Genomic DNA, 15598 nt, shown 5'->3' with positions numbered 1-15598 from the left:
GCCAACACAGTGCAGAGCAGCTACCTAAACTCTGCTCCCAGTGAGGTCGATTATCTCGTCAATAGTTTTACATCCTCACTGCGTATAACTTTGGATACTGTGGCTCCTCTGAAAAGGAAAGCTTCAAATCAGAAGTGCCTGACTCCGTGGTATAATTCACAAACGCACAGCTTAAAGCAGATAACCCGAAAGCTGGAGAGGGAATGGCGTCTCACTAAATTAGAAGATGCTCATTTAGCCTGGAAAAAGAGTTTGTTGCTCTATAAAAAAGCCCTCCGTAAAGCTAGGACATCTTACTATTCATCATTAATTGAAGAAAATAAGAACAACCCCAGGTTTCTTTTCAGCACTGTAGCCAGGCTGACAAAGAGTCAGAGCTCTGTAGAGCCGAGTATTCCTTTCACGTTAACTAGTAATGACTTCATGGATTTCTTTACAAATAAAATTTTAGACATTCGAGAAAAAATTATTCATAACCATCTCAAAGATTATTCTTCATGTTCGGCTTCGGCGAAAAGCCTTCAGCTGATCCAAAATGCTGCAGCTAGAGTACTGACAGGGACTAGAAAGAGAGAGCAGATTTCTCCCATATTGGCTTCTCTTCATTGGCTCCCTGTTAAATCTACAATAGAATTTAAAATTCTTCTCCTCACCTACAAGGTCTTGAATAATCAGGCACCATCTTATCTCAAAGACCTCATAGTACCATATCACCCCAACAGAGCACTTCACTCTCAGACTGCTGGCTTACTTGTGGTTCCTAGGATACTTAAGAGTAGAATGGGAGGCAGAGCCTTCAGCTTTCAGGCCCCTCTTCTGTGGAACCAGCTTCCAGCTTGGATTCGGGAGACAGACACCCTCTCTATTTTTAAGATTAGGCTTAAAACTTTCCTTTATGATAAAGCTTATAGTTAGGGCTGGATCAGGTGACCCTGAACCATCCCTTAGTTATGCTGCTATAGGCCTAGTCTGCTGGGGGGTTCACATAATGCACTGTTTCTCATTCACCTTATTTACTTTGTTTATACTCCACTCTGCATTTAATCATTAATTGATATTAATCTCTGGCTCTCTTCCACAGCATGTCTTTCTCTCCCCTCAGCCCAACCGGTCGCAGCAGATGACTGCCCTTCCCTGAGCCTGGTTCTGCTGGAGGTTTCTTCCTGTTAAAGGGAGTTTTTCCTTTCCACTGTCACCAAGTGCTGCTCATAGGGGGTCGTTTGGACTGTTGGGTTTTCTCTGTATTATTGTAGGGTCTTTACCCACAATACAAAGCGCTTTGAGGCGACTGTTTGTTGTGATTTGGCGCTATATATAAATAAAATGTTTGAATTGAATTGAATTATTACAAGGTTTTATTTTCCATCCATCCATTTTCTTCCGCTTATCCAGGGATACCTAAATACAATTTAGGGCTAAGACGACACCTGAGAAGCACTTGTTTAAAGTACTAAATGAACCAGGATTTTATCACGAGGATTAGGAACGCTAACGTGGGGAGAACAGACTGTTTTTGGACTGTTTTATGCTCCCTGTTTGTTTTTCTTGTCGCCATGGTCCCGGTTCCTCCATATGATCCCTTGGTTTATTTAATGTTTATATTATATCATGTTTAATATATTTAGTTTTGTTCCTTAGCTCCAGTCACTTTAGCTCTCCCCCTGGGTGTTCCTCAGTATAGATGTTCCCTCTCTCCTGTGTCTTGTCTCCTGTGTAATGATCATTTATGTGTCTGCCTTCCTGTGTGGTAACCCTAACCCTTTTCTCCATCTTCAGTTTGATGTTTAACTTTGTCTCTTGTGCTTTGTTTAAAGACTATTTCCTTTGTCTCGTCTCCTGTTATTCAGTTCAGCCTTGTGCCTCATGCTCCCCAGCTGCTTCCACTGCCCCTATTCACCCCCCTGTTTATTGTGTATTGTCTCAGTCTCCCTTTGTCAGAGTCTCAGTTTACATCTGTCTGTTCCTAGCGTCAGTGTTTCCTTGCCCTAGTGTGTTCCCAGTTTAGGTTTGCAGTTGTTATACTCTTCCCTGGCCTTACCTTATGTTCACGTTTTGGTATCAGCTTCAATAAAGGCTCACTTTTCATTACCCCCTTATACCTGCTTTGGATCTTCACTTCCCCACAGCCTGCCTCTACAGACTGTAACATTTGTTATTTTCTTGTTGAAACCCATCAAACACATCAAATCTCACGTGAGAAGCAATCATTGACAATTCCTAGGATGCAACTGTAGCCCCTGCTAATACAAAGTCCTTTTTTAAGGACAGTCTCATGTATTCTTAGTTTAGCTAAGAATACATAGAAAGGTAAAGAAATTAGATTATGTCATCCAAATTAATTTGCTTAGTGAAATAAATCCTCTGCATTTGCAAGATGACTATTTAAATAAATAAATCCCCTTTGAGATCCCCATTTGCAAGCACAGACATGACGTCTGTTTTTGACTCCAAAGTTGAGCTGAACTCTGTTTTGAAAGTGCTACAATTGAATTTCTGTCTAATAAAGGCTCACTTCACCATTTCATCATGAACCCCTGGTGCATCTGTGTGTCAGATGACAGCCGTGACTACAGGACTTTAAGGCTTTCCTTTACCTTTTCGGATTATCACAGGACTGTACGCGTGAAAATTAGACATTTCAAAAACAAAATCATGAATGTTCTTCTTTGTGTAGGTGTGTGCAGAGACCTTTACCTTGTGGAATATTTCATAAAGTATACTGTGCATGTTGTGCTCTTTCAATTTGTTTCATGCATACACTGCAGTGTGAGCATATCTGTGTGTTCTAGGAGACACAGCAAAGTTTACATCCTGTCATAAGACGATGCACAAACACAAAGTCCTGCTGTGATCAAACTTATAAACATGTAAAAGAAATTATAGAAACTGTGATGAAATTTGGAGTATCAGTGTAGGACAACTACATATGCAGATATCAGTGTCACAGTAAACAGCCAACTAACCTGATTTGGAAACGTGATGGTAAGCCAACCCAAAATGCTGTTCACCTGTTCCACCTCCGCACCGAAGAGGGAAGCTGCCTCACTTTGGTTCCCACTTTCCCACCTAATCCAAAAAGTAATGCACACACTAGGGTTTAATATTTTTCCCGAAAATGGCATGAATCAAATCCCGGGAAAAGACGAGCAATTTCCCGGGAATCCCGGGAAAAAGTGGGTTTTATTTATTTTTATTTTAATTAGGCCTTCTGTAGCCTGTGTCTGGCTTAACCTATTTTGATATTGTAGATATTTTACTCAACTCCATTTTAAAAGCGAAATATGTTTAAGTAATCTATTTCATGAGACCTTCTTCACACATTAGGCCCGTATTCTAATTCATGATTGTTAGTAAGTGGCTGCAAACGAGGAAAAGAAACACTCGAAGTTAAACAGATATTTCTTTATTGTTCAGGCATATACTATAGGCTATATAATGCAAGATAACAATATATAATAATATAAAATTAACAACAAATTAAAGAGGAAAGAAGTACAACTGTGTATTAAAACGCTTGAAACGGAGGCTGAACGTGCCTGAAATGAAAAGTAATGCTTTCGCATTAAACGAACCCTTCTGTCAATATTTCCTTAACTTTAACATTCGGAAGCTTTCTTTTTTTTCTGAAAGTGTGCTTTTAAGAAGCAGAGAGCATCGAGAGATTCTGCGCTTAAGCGATTTCGGAGTTTAGTGACAAATTGGCCGCAGATAGAAAATGCTCTCTCCGCCTCCACGGATGTAGCCTGAACAGAATGCAGGGCATCAAACAACTGCTGCAGGTGGGGCGGTCTCCTGTTTGTAGCTTCGAACAGAGAAAACTCTTTGGTCAGAACTTTCATGAGGTCACCCTCTTTGATTTCATCTGACGCCGGCGTAGTGGTCATTGAAATGGCCTGCTGCAGATCCAATGCTAGGTTCCCTTCAGTTGAGACGTCTTCAGTCGGTGATGTAGGTCTGGCATCTGCATCACCCTCGCTCGCGCTCTCTTCGGAGAAACGGCCGAGGAAAAGACGCTCCACAAGTCCCTTAGCCGTCCGTATCAGCATCTGTCTTGATGGCATGGTGAAAATCTCAGTGGGCCTTGGTGCTGGTGCGACTAGAACACCGGGATCCAGAAGGTACCTGCCAAAAAATATAGTAATGAAAATGAGCGGATTGACCAAGGCCTCATTCTCCGATCACAAAATTAATAGGCTACGTTACTACTACTACTACTACTACTACTACTACTATAATAATAATAATAATAATAATGCTCACCTATACAAAGATACCAAGTTCTTCTGTCTCCGTTCCATGAATCTCCTCTCAATCGCATCCCTCATTTCAAGGCTCAGGGGGGTGTCCTGCTTTGTCAACTGGTCAATCATGAAGATGAAAATCCCATCAGCTTTAACGAGGGTGGTGTCACGGTTACAAAGCGATTCGACTCCCATCTTCACCGGCTTTAAGCAGGAGCTGAGTTGCTGAATGAGTGCAAGCTCTTCGTTGGTGATGATTAGTGCATTGTTGATATCAACGAGGGTCTTCGTCACTGGTCTGTGTAGTGCAATGTAGCGGTCCAGCATGTCAGCCAAACTGTTCCATCTGGTGCGACAATCCAAGATGAGTGCCAACTCTTTCCCCTGGTCTTGTTTGACACATTCCCTCAGCTTGTCGTTGCTGACTGGGGATTTGTGGAAGTGCCTCGCAATTTTACGCACTCGCTCCACGCTCCTGTACATGTCCTCTCTCACTGACCGATACCCATCCTCGCACACAGCTAACTCGTCATCAGAGTCTTCACTGCTCTCCTCCTCTTCTTCACTTGCTTTGCTCTCTCCATCAGAGGTGGCACGGTGGTAGAGCACATCTGTGACAGCCAGGTGAACTGCGTGGGCATAGCACAGCTGTAATTCCGGCAGCACCAGTCTCCCAAACTTCACCATCACTGATGCTCCATCCGTAGTGCAGCACACAATGTGTTGGTTCATGTCAAGCTTGAAACATTGAAGCTGATCGTCAACCAATGCTTTCACTTTTTCTGCTGGCATTGTTCCACGGACATGTATGACACCTAAATTCCAGTAAGTTTGCGCACCGTGCACATTTATGCTCATGTACCGCTTATGTTGGGAAGAAGTGTATTCGTCAATGGTCAACGAAAAACGCAACCCTTTCTTCACCATGTCTTGGAACATTTCGGCCAGTTTAATTTTCTCCTCGTTCGCAAACACTCTAACCTGCTTGGAGATTTCTGTGGGATTCTTTGGGAGAGTGTAGCCATCCCTCTTGAGTGCTGATCTCAGATACTCACATTTCGCCATACTATTAAAGGAGAATCCATCAAAAGCTGCCATCTCCGCTAGTATTTCTTCAAGAGACTTGCTGCTAACTCGGCTAAAGTAGCCATCCAGCATTTTAGCACGTTTTGAACATGATGGCCTTTCTTCGTGTTTGTCATGTTTGGACTCTAAATGTCTGCGTAGTCCGCTTGTTGATCCACCAGAACATTTGACGACTCGGTCACACAACATACATTTGGCGCTGTCATTATCTATTTTTGTAAAATGCCCCCACACAAAACTGTTCGTAGACATCATTGCCTGTATGCGCCTCGCTTCTGCTGAGTTACCGCAATACCGTAAGTACTGTTGACTCATCACCCCATCAATGTTACCGTATGACAACAAATCGACGTGCGCGACTTTTTTCCCGGTTTCCCGTCTTACGTTTCCCGGGAAACGGGAAATGGTTCTGATCGCATTTCCCGGGAATCCCGGATCCCGGGCTTAAACCCTAGCACACACACACACACACACACACACACACATGTACAAAATCAAATCATCTCACATGATAAATATTATTTATGGCTATATGTCTGTAAAAGACAAATTCACTGACAATTCTTAGGATGCAACAGCAGCCACCACTGATACAAGGTCTTTTTTTAAGGAGGACAGTGTCATGTATTCTTACGGTAGCCAGTGTGTTTGATATGAATTCAAACTTTTTTTGTTATAAGGTACCTGGGGAAAGTAAGAAAATTAAGTAATCTAAGTTAATTTGTTTAGAAAAATAGATCCCTTTCTCTTTACAAGGTGACTATTTAAATAAACAAATCTCACTTAAGATCCCCATTTGCAAGCACAGACATGACCTCTGTTTTTGACTCCAGAGCTGAGCTGAACTCTGTTTTGAAAGTGCTACTACTGAATTTCTCTGGAGCTTGAAAAAGGCGACTGGACTTCTTTTTGTTTCTTGAAGACGTTTCACCTCTCATCCGAAAGGCTTCTTCAGTTCTCAACCAAATGGTGGAGAGACCCAGGTATTTAAACCCCTGTGGGCGTAGTCCCCTGGAGGTGGCTTTTTCAAGCTCCAGAGACTACTATGACCTGGATAACTGAGAATCTACACAGACATACTACTGAATTTATGTCAACTAAAGGCTCACTTCACTATAGATCAGGTTATATAAATATGAACTAGTTTTTCTCCACTGTGCTTCATACAACATGTCTCACTTACCCATTCACACACATTCATGTCAAGTCAAGTCAAGTTTATTTATGAAGCACATTTAAAACAACTACATTGACCAAAGTGCTGTACAAGATCTATAACCCCAAGGACTATACTAAATTAAAAAAATAAAAATAAAAATACATAAATAAATAAAAACATTAAAAGACAAATAAATAACATAAAACAACTAAAAACATTTAAAACAAATACCATAAAAATACCATAAAGTAATCGTCTAATAGGAGGTAGCACTGCAGCCAAATGCCAAGGAAAAGAAATGTGTTTTTAATAGAGATTTAAATGTGTGTATCGTCTGAGCTGTGCGGATATGGAGAGGTAGATCGTTCCATAGCTTTGGTGCTGCTGCTGCAAAAGCTCGATCACCTCTGTTTTAGTCTGGTTTTAGGCCTCTGCAAGAGCAGCTGGTTAGATGACCTCAAAGCTCTTACAGGGGTGTGACTGTGAAGCAGCTCAGACAGATACAAAGGTGCCAGTCCGTTTAAGGCTTTAAAAGTAAGCAATAAAATCTTAAAATCGATTCTTAAACGGACAGGGAGCCAGTGAAGGGATGACAGGACCGGGGTAATGTGTTCATGCTTTTTTATACCAGTTAAAAGACGAGCTGCCGCATTCTGGACTACCTGCAGGCGGTGCACAGATGATTGATCTATGCCAAAGTACAGGGAATTACAGTAGTCCAGGCGGGAAGTAATAAAAGCATGAATAACTTTTTCCAGGTCCTGCTGCGGGAGATAAGGTTTTACCTTGGCAATGACTCTGAGTTGGTAAAAACTGATTTTAGTAACATCACTTATTTGCCTCTCCATTTTAAAATTGCTATCTAAAATGACACCCAGATTTTTCACAGCATCACGACAGTGAGGAGCCAAATGACTCGGAGCGCCAGAGGAGTAGCTTGAGGGGTCAAATTTACCAAAGCATATGACCTCGGTTTTGCTTTCATTAAGATTTAGGAAATTGTTTCTCATCCAGGACTTAATGTCACTTAGACAGCTCAGCAGGGGTTCCCATGGATCTCTGCTGTTCAGTTTGACGGGCATATACACCTGGATGTCATCAGCAAAACAGTGAAAAGAAATATTGTGTTTCCTAAAAATTGACTCTAGAGGCAACATATACAATGAGAAAAGAATTGGGCCCAGAATGGACCCTTGAGGCACTCCACAAGAAAGCTTTGCTGCAGTAGAAAAACAGTCTCCTAGATGGACAGAGAAACTTCTGTCAGTAAGATATGATCTGAACCAAGTCAGAACCGTGCCTTTAATACCAATTTCATGTTCTAGGCGGGATAGAAGGATCTCGTGGTCCACAGTGTCAAAAGCAGCTGAGAGATCTAGAAGTACTAAAACTGTGGGGCTACCAGAGTCCACAGTTAAAAGCAGATCGTTAAAAACTCTTAAAAGAGCCGTCTCTGTGCTGTGATGCAATCTAAAACCTGACTGAAACTTTTTTCATACAATCACTTTCTACATCTGAGTCACTGCTGGTAGCATGAGGTCATTCCTGGACCCTACAGAGGCTGCACAGGTAGTCCAACTTCTCCAGGATGGCACATCAATACGTGCCATTACCAGAAGGTCTTGATGACATCTGCAAGCACACCCCAAAGGAGGAAGGAGGTAGACCCTAGACAGAGCCCCCACGGTCAAAAGGCAAGAGCCCCAGAGAGCCGGAGGCAATGAGCAGCCCACCTCCCCGCAGGTCGGCCCCCCCAGCACGAGCCGAGAATTCAGCCCTGAGGCCCCAGGCGCCCAAGAACCGCCCAACACCCAGCAGCAGACACCCCCCCACCCCGACGCCCGAGCCACCCCCAGGCCACAACCTCCAAGGGAGCAGGCCAACACCCACACCAAGACATCCGGCCACACACCCTGGGACCCACAGGCACCCACATCTCACAGGGGCTAAGGCTCAGTAAGCCACAGGCCCAGGCCCAACTGTACACGTGCACACACATATATACCAGTCGCACGCTCAATGTATCAATAATACAGCATCAGCATGTGATCCTATCAATATTTATATTCTCAATGTGTTGCATTATTTTAAGCATTGTTTACTGGCACCATTGAATTCCTGCGACAGGCATCTAAAGTGACCGGAGGAAAGCTTAAACTATTCAAATACAATTCACAAACTAGTTGGCTCATCATCCACCCCTTTACATTGTCCTGTACAAAAGATTTATGCTAACGTGAACACACAGCTCCAAACAAGGACGCATGATGAGACACAACCCAAGAAGTTTTAAGCATCTGTTTCAGCTGTTTGATAGATTCTGGAGTGAACTTATTTGACTTGTTTCAGGTAAGCACAATTGTAATAAAAATATATATATGCAGATTTTTTTAATGGCATGTATAGTTATTATTTATTAACATGTCAGTGCTGTCGTTGTTGATAGAAATCATCTTTTTGTATCAACCACACTTTGTACACAGGATTTTACAAGTGTCGAACTTTGCAGTGAACACGCTTTCTGAGTGTATGATGTTAATTTAATGCTGTTTACACCTCAGTGAAGTCTGATGCTTACATTAGCTTTCATTGGTTCCTGCTTTCTTTCTAGTTGTCCACATTGCTGTTGTGGAGAGCTGCAGCAATAATCTTATAAAGAGAAAAAAATGAACTGAATTCAGCTTATTGGTGCAGCCCTCCACAGCAGTCCCAGTTTCTCATGTTAATCCTTGGGAAAATTAATTGCTCACCTTTGTCTATGACATTCTTGATTGGCATTAATTAATCCAATAATAAATATAATAAAAGATTTTTAATTATGAAAAAATAAATAAAACACTGTAGAATGAGTTGAATGCTGATTTGCTTAATCTTAATATTTCCATTTGATGCCACTACCATCCAGAGGGAATTGTTTTTTATTATCATTTATTTGTCATTTACTTTAATCTTTATGAGTTAATAATTTAAACACCCATCTAGATATTACCAAAACAACATCAGCCTTTTTTTTATAAAATAAAATAACGTGTACGGCCGAGTTTCCTGGATTTCATTTGAGGTTTCATATTAATTGATTGGGATCTGTGATATTGCATCTCGTTCTTAACACCTGAAAACATCTCCTAACCACAGAAACCCAACATAAGGAAAGCGTGTAGCAGTGCATCATGAAACAGAGTGTGGCTCTGATGATGGTCCTCTCAGGTCAGTGGGAATCATTTATTTCCTCAAATCTCTGAACCTTACTTTTTTTTTAATGGAGCTTTACTTTTATTAAGTTTTAGATGAAATCCTTGAACCTAATTATACAAGCCCCCCTTAGTTGTATCTAACTCCTCTATGATATGTGTCACATTCAGTAGTGTATGAGGAGCCAGAAACTGTGTGTTGTCTTTCCACTAAATACTTCAAAGTGAGTATCTTTGTTCTTATCACAGGACTGTGCTTCCTACCTGTCTGTTTTCCTCGAATCTACAAAGTTGTGCTAAACGCAAAAGACTGGACCAGCGCTAAAAACTACTGCAGGAATAAGTACACTGACCTGGCCATCGTGCATAATGACCAAGACATGGCAATGGTCAATAACATTTCAAAGGGGTTTTACAATATTTGGATTGGACTCCAAGCTGACACTGAAGCATGGAGGTGGTCTCTGGAATACCAGAATTACTATGGTGAAGGAGAGGCTGAGTTCAGAATGTGGGCTGTAAATCAACCCAGTGGTGGTCCAGGATTGTATAAAGCATGTGTGGCAATGCTCCAGAATGGGGAATGGGCAGATCAGACATGTCATGTTTCATACCCATTCATCTGCTACTACCAAAGTAATGAAAAAAGGAGAAATATTCCCTTTCTGATTACTATTGATATTCATGTCGATACGTCTCTGGCTTTATGATCTCTGAATGTCTGTGAATACAGCATACATAGCCTTATAGCTAATACTGAGTTCTAGTCAGCTTACCAACCACACTCAACGGTGTTGGTAAGCTGACTAGCCTATGAGCCTATGGTGTTAAAACACCAAGACAGGGGTAGCAAGAATATTTGAGGTTTCACAGTGGGTGATGTCACTGTACCAACATTCATCTTTTATATACAGTCTATGGACGTCTCATTGGTTTGCCAATTTGGAATCGTCCATCCTACAACAATCATGTGACTTGGCCTTCATTTGCCCATGATAAGGACCATCAGATGTGTCTATCAGAACAGTAACAAATTCAAAATACAACTGCGATAGATAGATAGATAGATAGATAGATAGATAGATAGATAGATAGATAGATAGATAGATAGATAGATAGATAGATAGATAGATAGATAGATAGATAGATAGATAGATAGATAGATAGATAGATAGATAGATAGATAGATAGATGGGGCTGTATATGTGTCTGTGTCAGTTACCACAGCATTTTTCCCCGTTACCAAGAGGCCAAAAAAGTGATCAATGTATGTTCTTGCAGATTCACTTAATAAAAAATCTGTCAAATATTTCCAGACACATCAAGCTTCATCTTTGTGGATGTGAATAAGACCTGGGATGATGCTCAGAGCTACTGCAGGAAGTACTACAGTGACCTGGTCAGTGTGAGGAACCAATCTGAGAATGAACAGCTCCAGAACTTGTTGAACAATTCCCACACATGGATCGGTCTCTACAGAAATTCATGGAAGTGGTCAGATGGGAGTGCATATTCATTCATTAACTGGGCTCCCAATAACCCATCCAATGTAGACACAAGGTCCTGTGGCAACATATATGCAGGGAAGTGGTACAACGGTGGTTGCACCAACTACATTTACTTCGTCTGTTACACTGGTGAGCTCTGATTTGTGTTTGGCTTTGCACACTATTTAACATTCACATAAATTCTCATACGATCTTTTATTCTACAGTTCATTTTTTGGGTAACACAGCATTCTGTATTTCTTCCCACAAAAACAGCTACCAAGGATAAGAAAGTGCTAAAGCTGGTGCTGAAGAAAACAGACACCTCTGTGGACATGGAGGAGCTGCAGAAAGGCATCTTGGCAAAGGTAATTAAAATCTTGTTTCTGAAAAAGTTTGGATTTGGTGTAAGATTTAAATTAAAATATAATAAAGCCTATATTAACTAAAAATAATTCAAAGACATTTAAAATGTCTGAGCATCATGGTTTTCATCCTGCAAAGGGCACAGTGAAGAATCTGAACAAGGATCCATCAAATGGTCTGTCTCTGAAGAAGGAGAAAGGGAAGCCACACAGTACCATCATAAACAAATGAGCCGGACTAAATATCAGAGGGTTAAACAGGTGCAATCAAAACTATGGTGGTAGCCAAGCTCAGAGCAAATAAGCAAACAAACAAAACAAAAAACAAACAGACAAAAAAATTCTGTTTTCTTGTTTGTTTTATAAGGATCCCCATTACCATCGACCTTAGCCTCAGCTATTATTGGCTATTAGTCCACATAATATAAACACCTCTGTCATTTTCTTACAGCTGATTGTGAAATTGTTCCAGCTAGATAACAGTTAAAAAATAAATGCACTCTGGTTTCTGAGAGAATAATAAATATGCATTTCACAGTTAAGTCAGAGACTGATGGAGCATGGGCTCAGTGAATTCCAGCTGGCATGGGTGAAGCAGCCTGATGGAAAGATCTTCCACAAGAACAATGAAGAGGAGGATGAAGAGGAGACCTGATCTGTCACACTTTGAGTTTTCAGTTTTCCCTGCGTGCTGATTTCCTTACAATATGTTTATGCTATTATACTATACTGAATCTAATAGTTCTGATACATTAACTGTAGGCTCAGCATCTTTCATTGTGAAAATACCTAATTTGATTGATTTTTGCATTGTATTGCATAATCCCTATATTAATTAGTATTGATCCTTCTTATGCCAGTCACCTATTTTTATTTTGCCCATAGAACTGTGCAAAAGCCTCGAGCCACCTGTCATTTCTTTATAGTTTGCTGTGAAATATGAACAGTGATTTATTAAAAAATGCAAACGTGTGTGTAAATGAGTTTGTACAATTCTAACGAGCTTGAAAGTCAATATCTGGTCTGACCACTTTTATTCTGTAACACAGTCTCAACTCTCTTCAGCAGTTTTCTTGTAATGTCGTTAAGTATCTTCAGGAATAGTTCTCGAGGTTTCTAGAAGGACATTCCAAAGTTCTGTGGGTGTTGACTGCCTTGGATGTTGGTAATGATTTCTGATCAACTGCCATTTGTGTGCTATCTATATGTTTTATTTTGTTTCTGTTATCAATAAAGATTTATTGTGCCTGTTAGTCATCTTTTGTTTTGTGGAGTTTACTTTTGGTAACTACTGGCACAGAAACACAGATGGATTCCTCTTCAGAGACACAGCACTGTCACCTGTCTCCAGTAGTGCCATTCACCTCTCCATGTGGCTGCTCTGAATGTCTTTGACCTAGTCAGAGGATAACCCAACTGGCAGGCCGGATTTCCAACCTCCAATCCGAGAGAATGAACTTCTGCTGGACTTCCTGGCTACACTTTAATGGCTTGGACATTCAATAAAAAGGCATCCAGACAGAGTTAGTCACTTCCATCCAGCGCTGGCGTTATGGACAGGCCTCGGAGGTCCAGGCCTGCCTGATAAAGTCACTGTGTCCCCTCACCTGAATTGTGGTGATACACTTCAACTATAACTTATGTAACTGATTCATATAGTTCTGTAATGAAAAATGTAAACGCCCATTCTGCCAGTAAGTTATTGCAGTGTGAGCTCAGTTTTTTATTGTGTTCACAGTAGTTTAGTGTTTAGCAGTGTAACCTCTGGGTTCATTATATGGCACTAGTTCTCTCTGGGCTAAAAGAACCAGCAAGATGGAGACAGATAAATTTCTCAGCAATACCTTTTTTTTTACTTCTTCACACTTTTTACACAACTTCCTTGTTCATTCCCCGTGTGATTCTAACAACCAATCAGAAGCCAGAAACTCCTAGACTTAGGTGAATGTGGGAAAACCACAGAGGTAGATTCATCACATTATTATAACTGTATTGAAAAGCACATATGTAAACATTCAAACTTGTAAGCATATAAATACCAAAACATGTAAACATTAAATATAAATGCAAATATGTATATAGTTGGCTCTGTAAACAGCTCTATAAATCAAATGAACTATGAGTATACTTCCAAACTTTACACCAGTATTACTGAGGAGGGGACTAAGTGGATGGATCGATGCAGGTCAAACTTTGGGAAGGTGGCGCAGGCAAGATGGCGATGTGGGCACACGTGTCATTCTGAGCTCCAGCCGTGCAGCCCTCAGCAAGTTTCATAGACCGGCCCTTGGCGCACCATTTCACCCATAAGGTAGTGCCGAACATCCACGTTCTAAAGTAAGGGAAAATAAGAGGTTTTTGAAAGATGTCCGTCATAAATGAGAAAGATTTCCCCACTCTGATGACTGCTAACACTACTAAGCTAAACATGCGTAACTATGCAGCTGCCGCTCATGTTGAAACACCGATGGAGATATCAAAAAGTGCCACCGGTACAAGACGACAACTGAATGCGACTCCAACTAAGCTTCCTCCTGCTACAAAGCAAGCCACTGAGGTCTCTTTAGCTGCCGTCTTAGAAGCCATTAAAAGTCTGGATAGCAAGGTTGATGACTTTGGAAAACAGCTGAAAGAAAACAGAAATGTTTACCTGCATTACACTACAAGTGGAGAAGAACACATTTGGCATAGCTGAATGTAAATCTACTATGGAAAACCTTGAACAGAAGTTTGCTACAATGAATAAGGAAAATGCAGCTCTGAAAGTAAAACTTCTGGAGGCTGAAAGGTACAAGCGTCGATGGAACCTGAGGCTGTCGGGTCTCAAAGAGCAAGAAGGAGAAAATCTCAGGGAAAAGGCAGAACAGTTTCTTTCAAGAATCTTACCGCAGTGGGCAGACCAGGTAGAAGATGTGATCGACACAATCCACCGAGTGGGAACCCGTCAAGTTATCCTACAGTTCACCAGGAGGCGCCATCGAGACACAATCTGGAAAGTGACAAAGGATTCAGCGGTGTCCAAAGAACAAGGTCTCCGTTTTGCTCAGGATTTCATAAAGGAAGACCGGCTGGCACGAGAAGAACTGTGGCCTAAGATTACAAAAGCCAGATCCCAGGGTAAGGTGGCCTTTTATAGAGGTCATGTTGCCGTAATCGATGGCAAGGTGATCAAAGCTTCTTCTCCCTTTTGAGACACCAAATTATTCTGTTTATTGCATCCTTATTGCACCGGTTATATGGTTTAAAAAAGAAAAAGAAAAAAGCACTTTATTATTGTTGCATATTCCTAAGTTGCACATGCCATAGCAGGTCTCTTACTTGCGCTCCAGTGGTGATTTCTGTTTTCATTCGAATGTAAAAGGAATAGATTTAAGTTAAGTTTAATGATGTTTGTGGATGTAAGGTAGATTTTTCCTTGTTATAAGGTAAAGGGCCTTCCTAGATGTTTCAAGGGCTTGCCTTAAGTTCATTTTATCTTAACAAAAAGTTTCAATTTTAGGTTTGTGTAGTTAGAATTTATTTACTCTTTTCATTTTCTTTTTAAAAACTAATCTTAAGTTTATGTCGCTAAATGTAAGGGGCCTAAGAGAAAATGTCAAAAGGAAGGCAATGTTTCTGTTCTGTAGAAACAAAAATCCACACTGTATTCTTTTTCAAGAAACCCATTCAACAGACTCTGATGAAAAATATTGGTCAAGCCAATGGGGAGATCAGATAATTTACTCGCATGGTACGTCCAAATCAGCAGGTGTGGCTATATTACTGAATAACTTTCCAGGAAAAGTAATATATAGAAAACATGACAGTGACGGCCATTGGTCTCTCTCTGTATTACATATCAAGGACTCACTAATAATTCTAGGTATTTACGGTTACTGTAACATCTCAAAAAATAAGGAACTTCTTGCAATTATTGAGGTAAATGTTGAACAACTTAAACAAAGATTTCCTACTAATTATGTCTTAATAGGTGGGGATTGGAATATGGTTATGGATGAAGGGCTTGATAGACACCCAAACAAATTCGCAAACCCCCATCCAGATCGTGCTTTGTCTGATTTCCGTAACA

General features: G+C 40.8%; 1 protein-coding gene across 1 annotated transcript; it reads right to left on the bottom strand.

Annotated features, from left to right (window-relative positions):
- Nucleotides 1-3537: 3537 nt before the first annotated feature.
- LOC115777940 (zinc finger BED domain-containing protein 4-like) lies at nt 3538-5755 on the bottom strand. Its single transcript, XM_030725963.1, has 2 exons — nt 4261-5755; nt 3538-4122 (listed from the first exon to the last, which is right to left on the bottom strand). The coding sequence occupies exons 1-2, from the start codon at nt 5640-5642 to the stop codon at nt 3597-3599; spliced, it is 1908 nt and encodes a 635-aa protein (XP_030581823.1). The 5' UTR covers nt 5643-5755; the 3' UTR covers nt 3538-3596.
- Between the last annotated feature and the right edge of the window lie 9843 nt (nt 5756-15598).

Source organism: Archocentrus centrarchus, unplaced genomic scaffold, assembly GCF_007364275.1.
Source record: "Archocentrus centrarchus isolate MPI-CPG fArcCen1 unplaced genomic scaffold, fArcCen1 scaffold_87_ctg1, whole genome shotgun sequence".
Lineage (NCBI taxonomy): Eukaryota > Metazoa > Chordata > Actinopteri > Cichliformes > Cichlidae > Archocentrus > Archocentrus centrarchus.
This window is presented reverse-complemented; position numbering and strand designations above follow the sequence as displayed.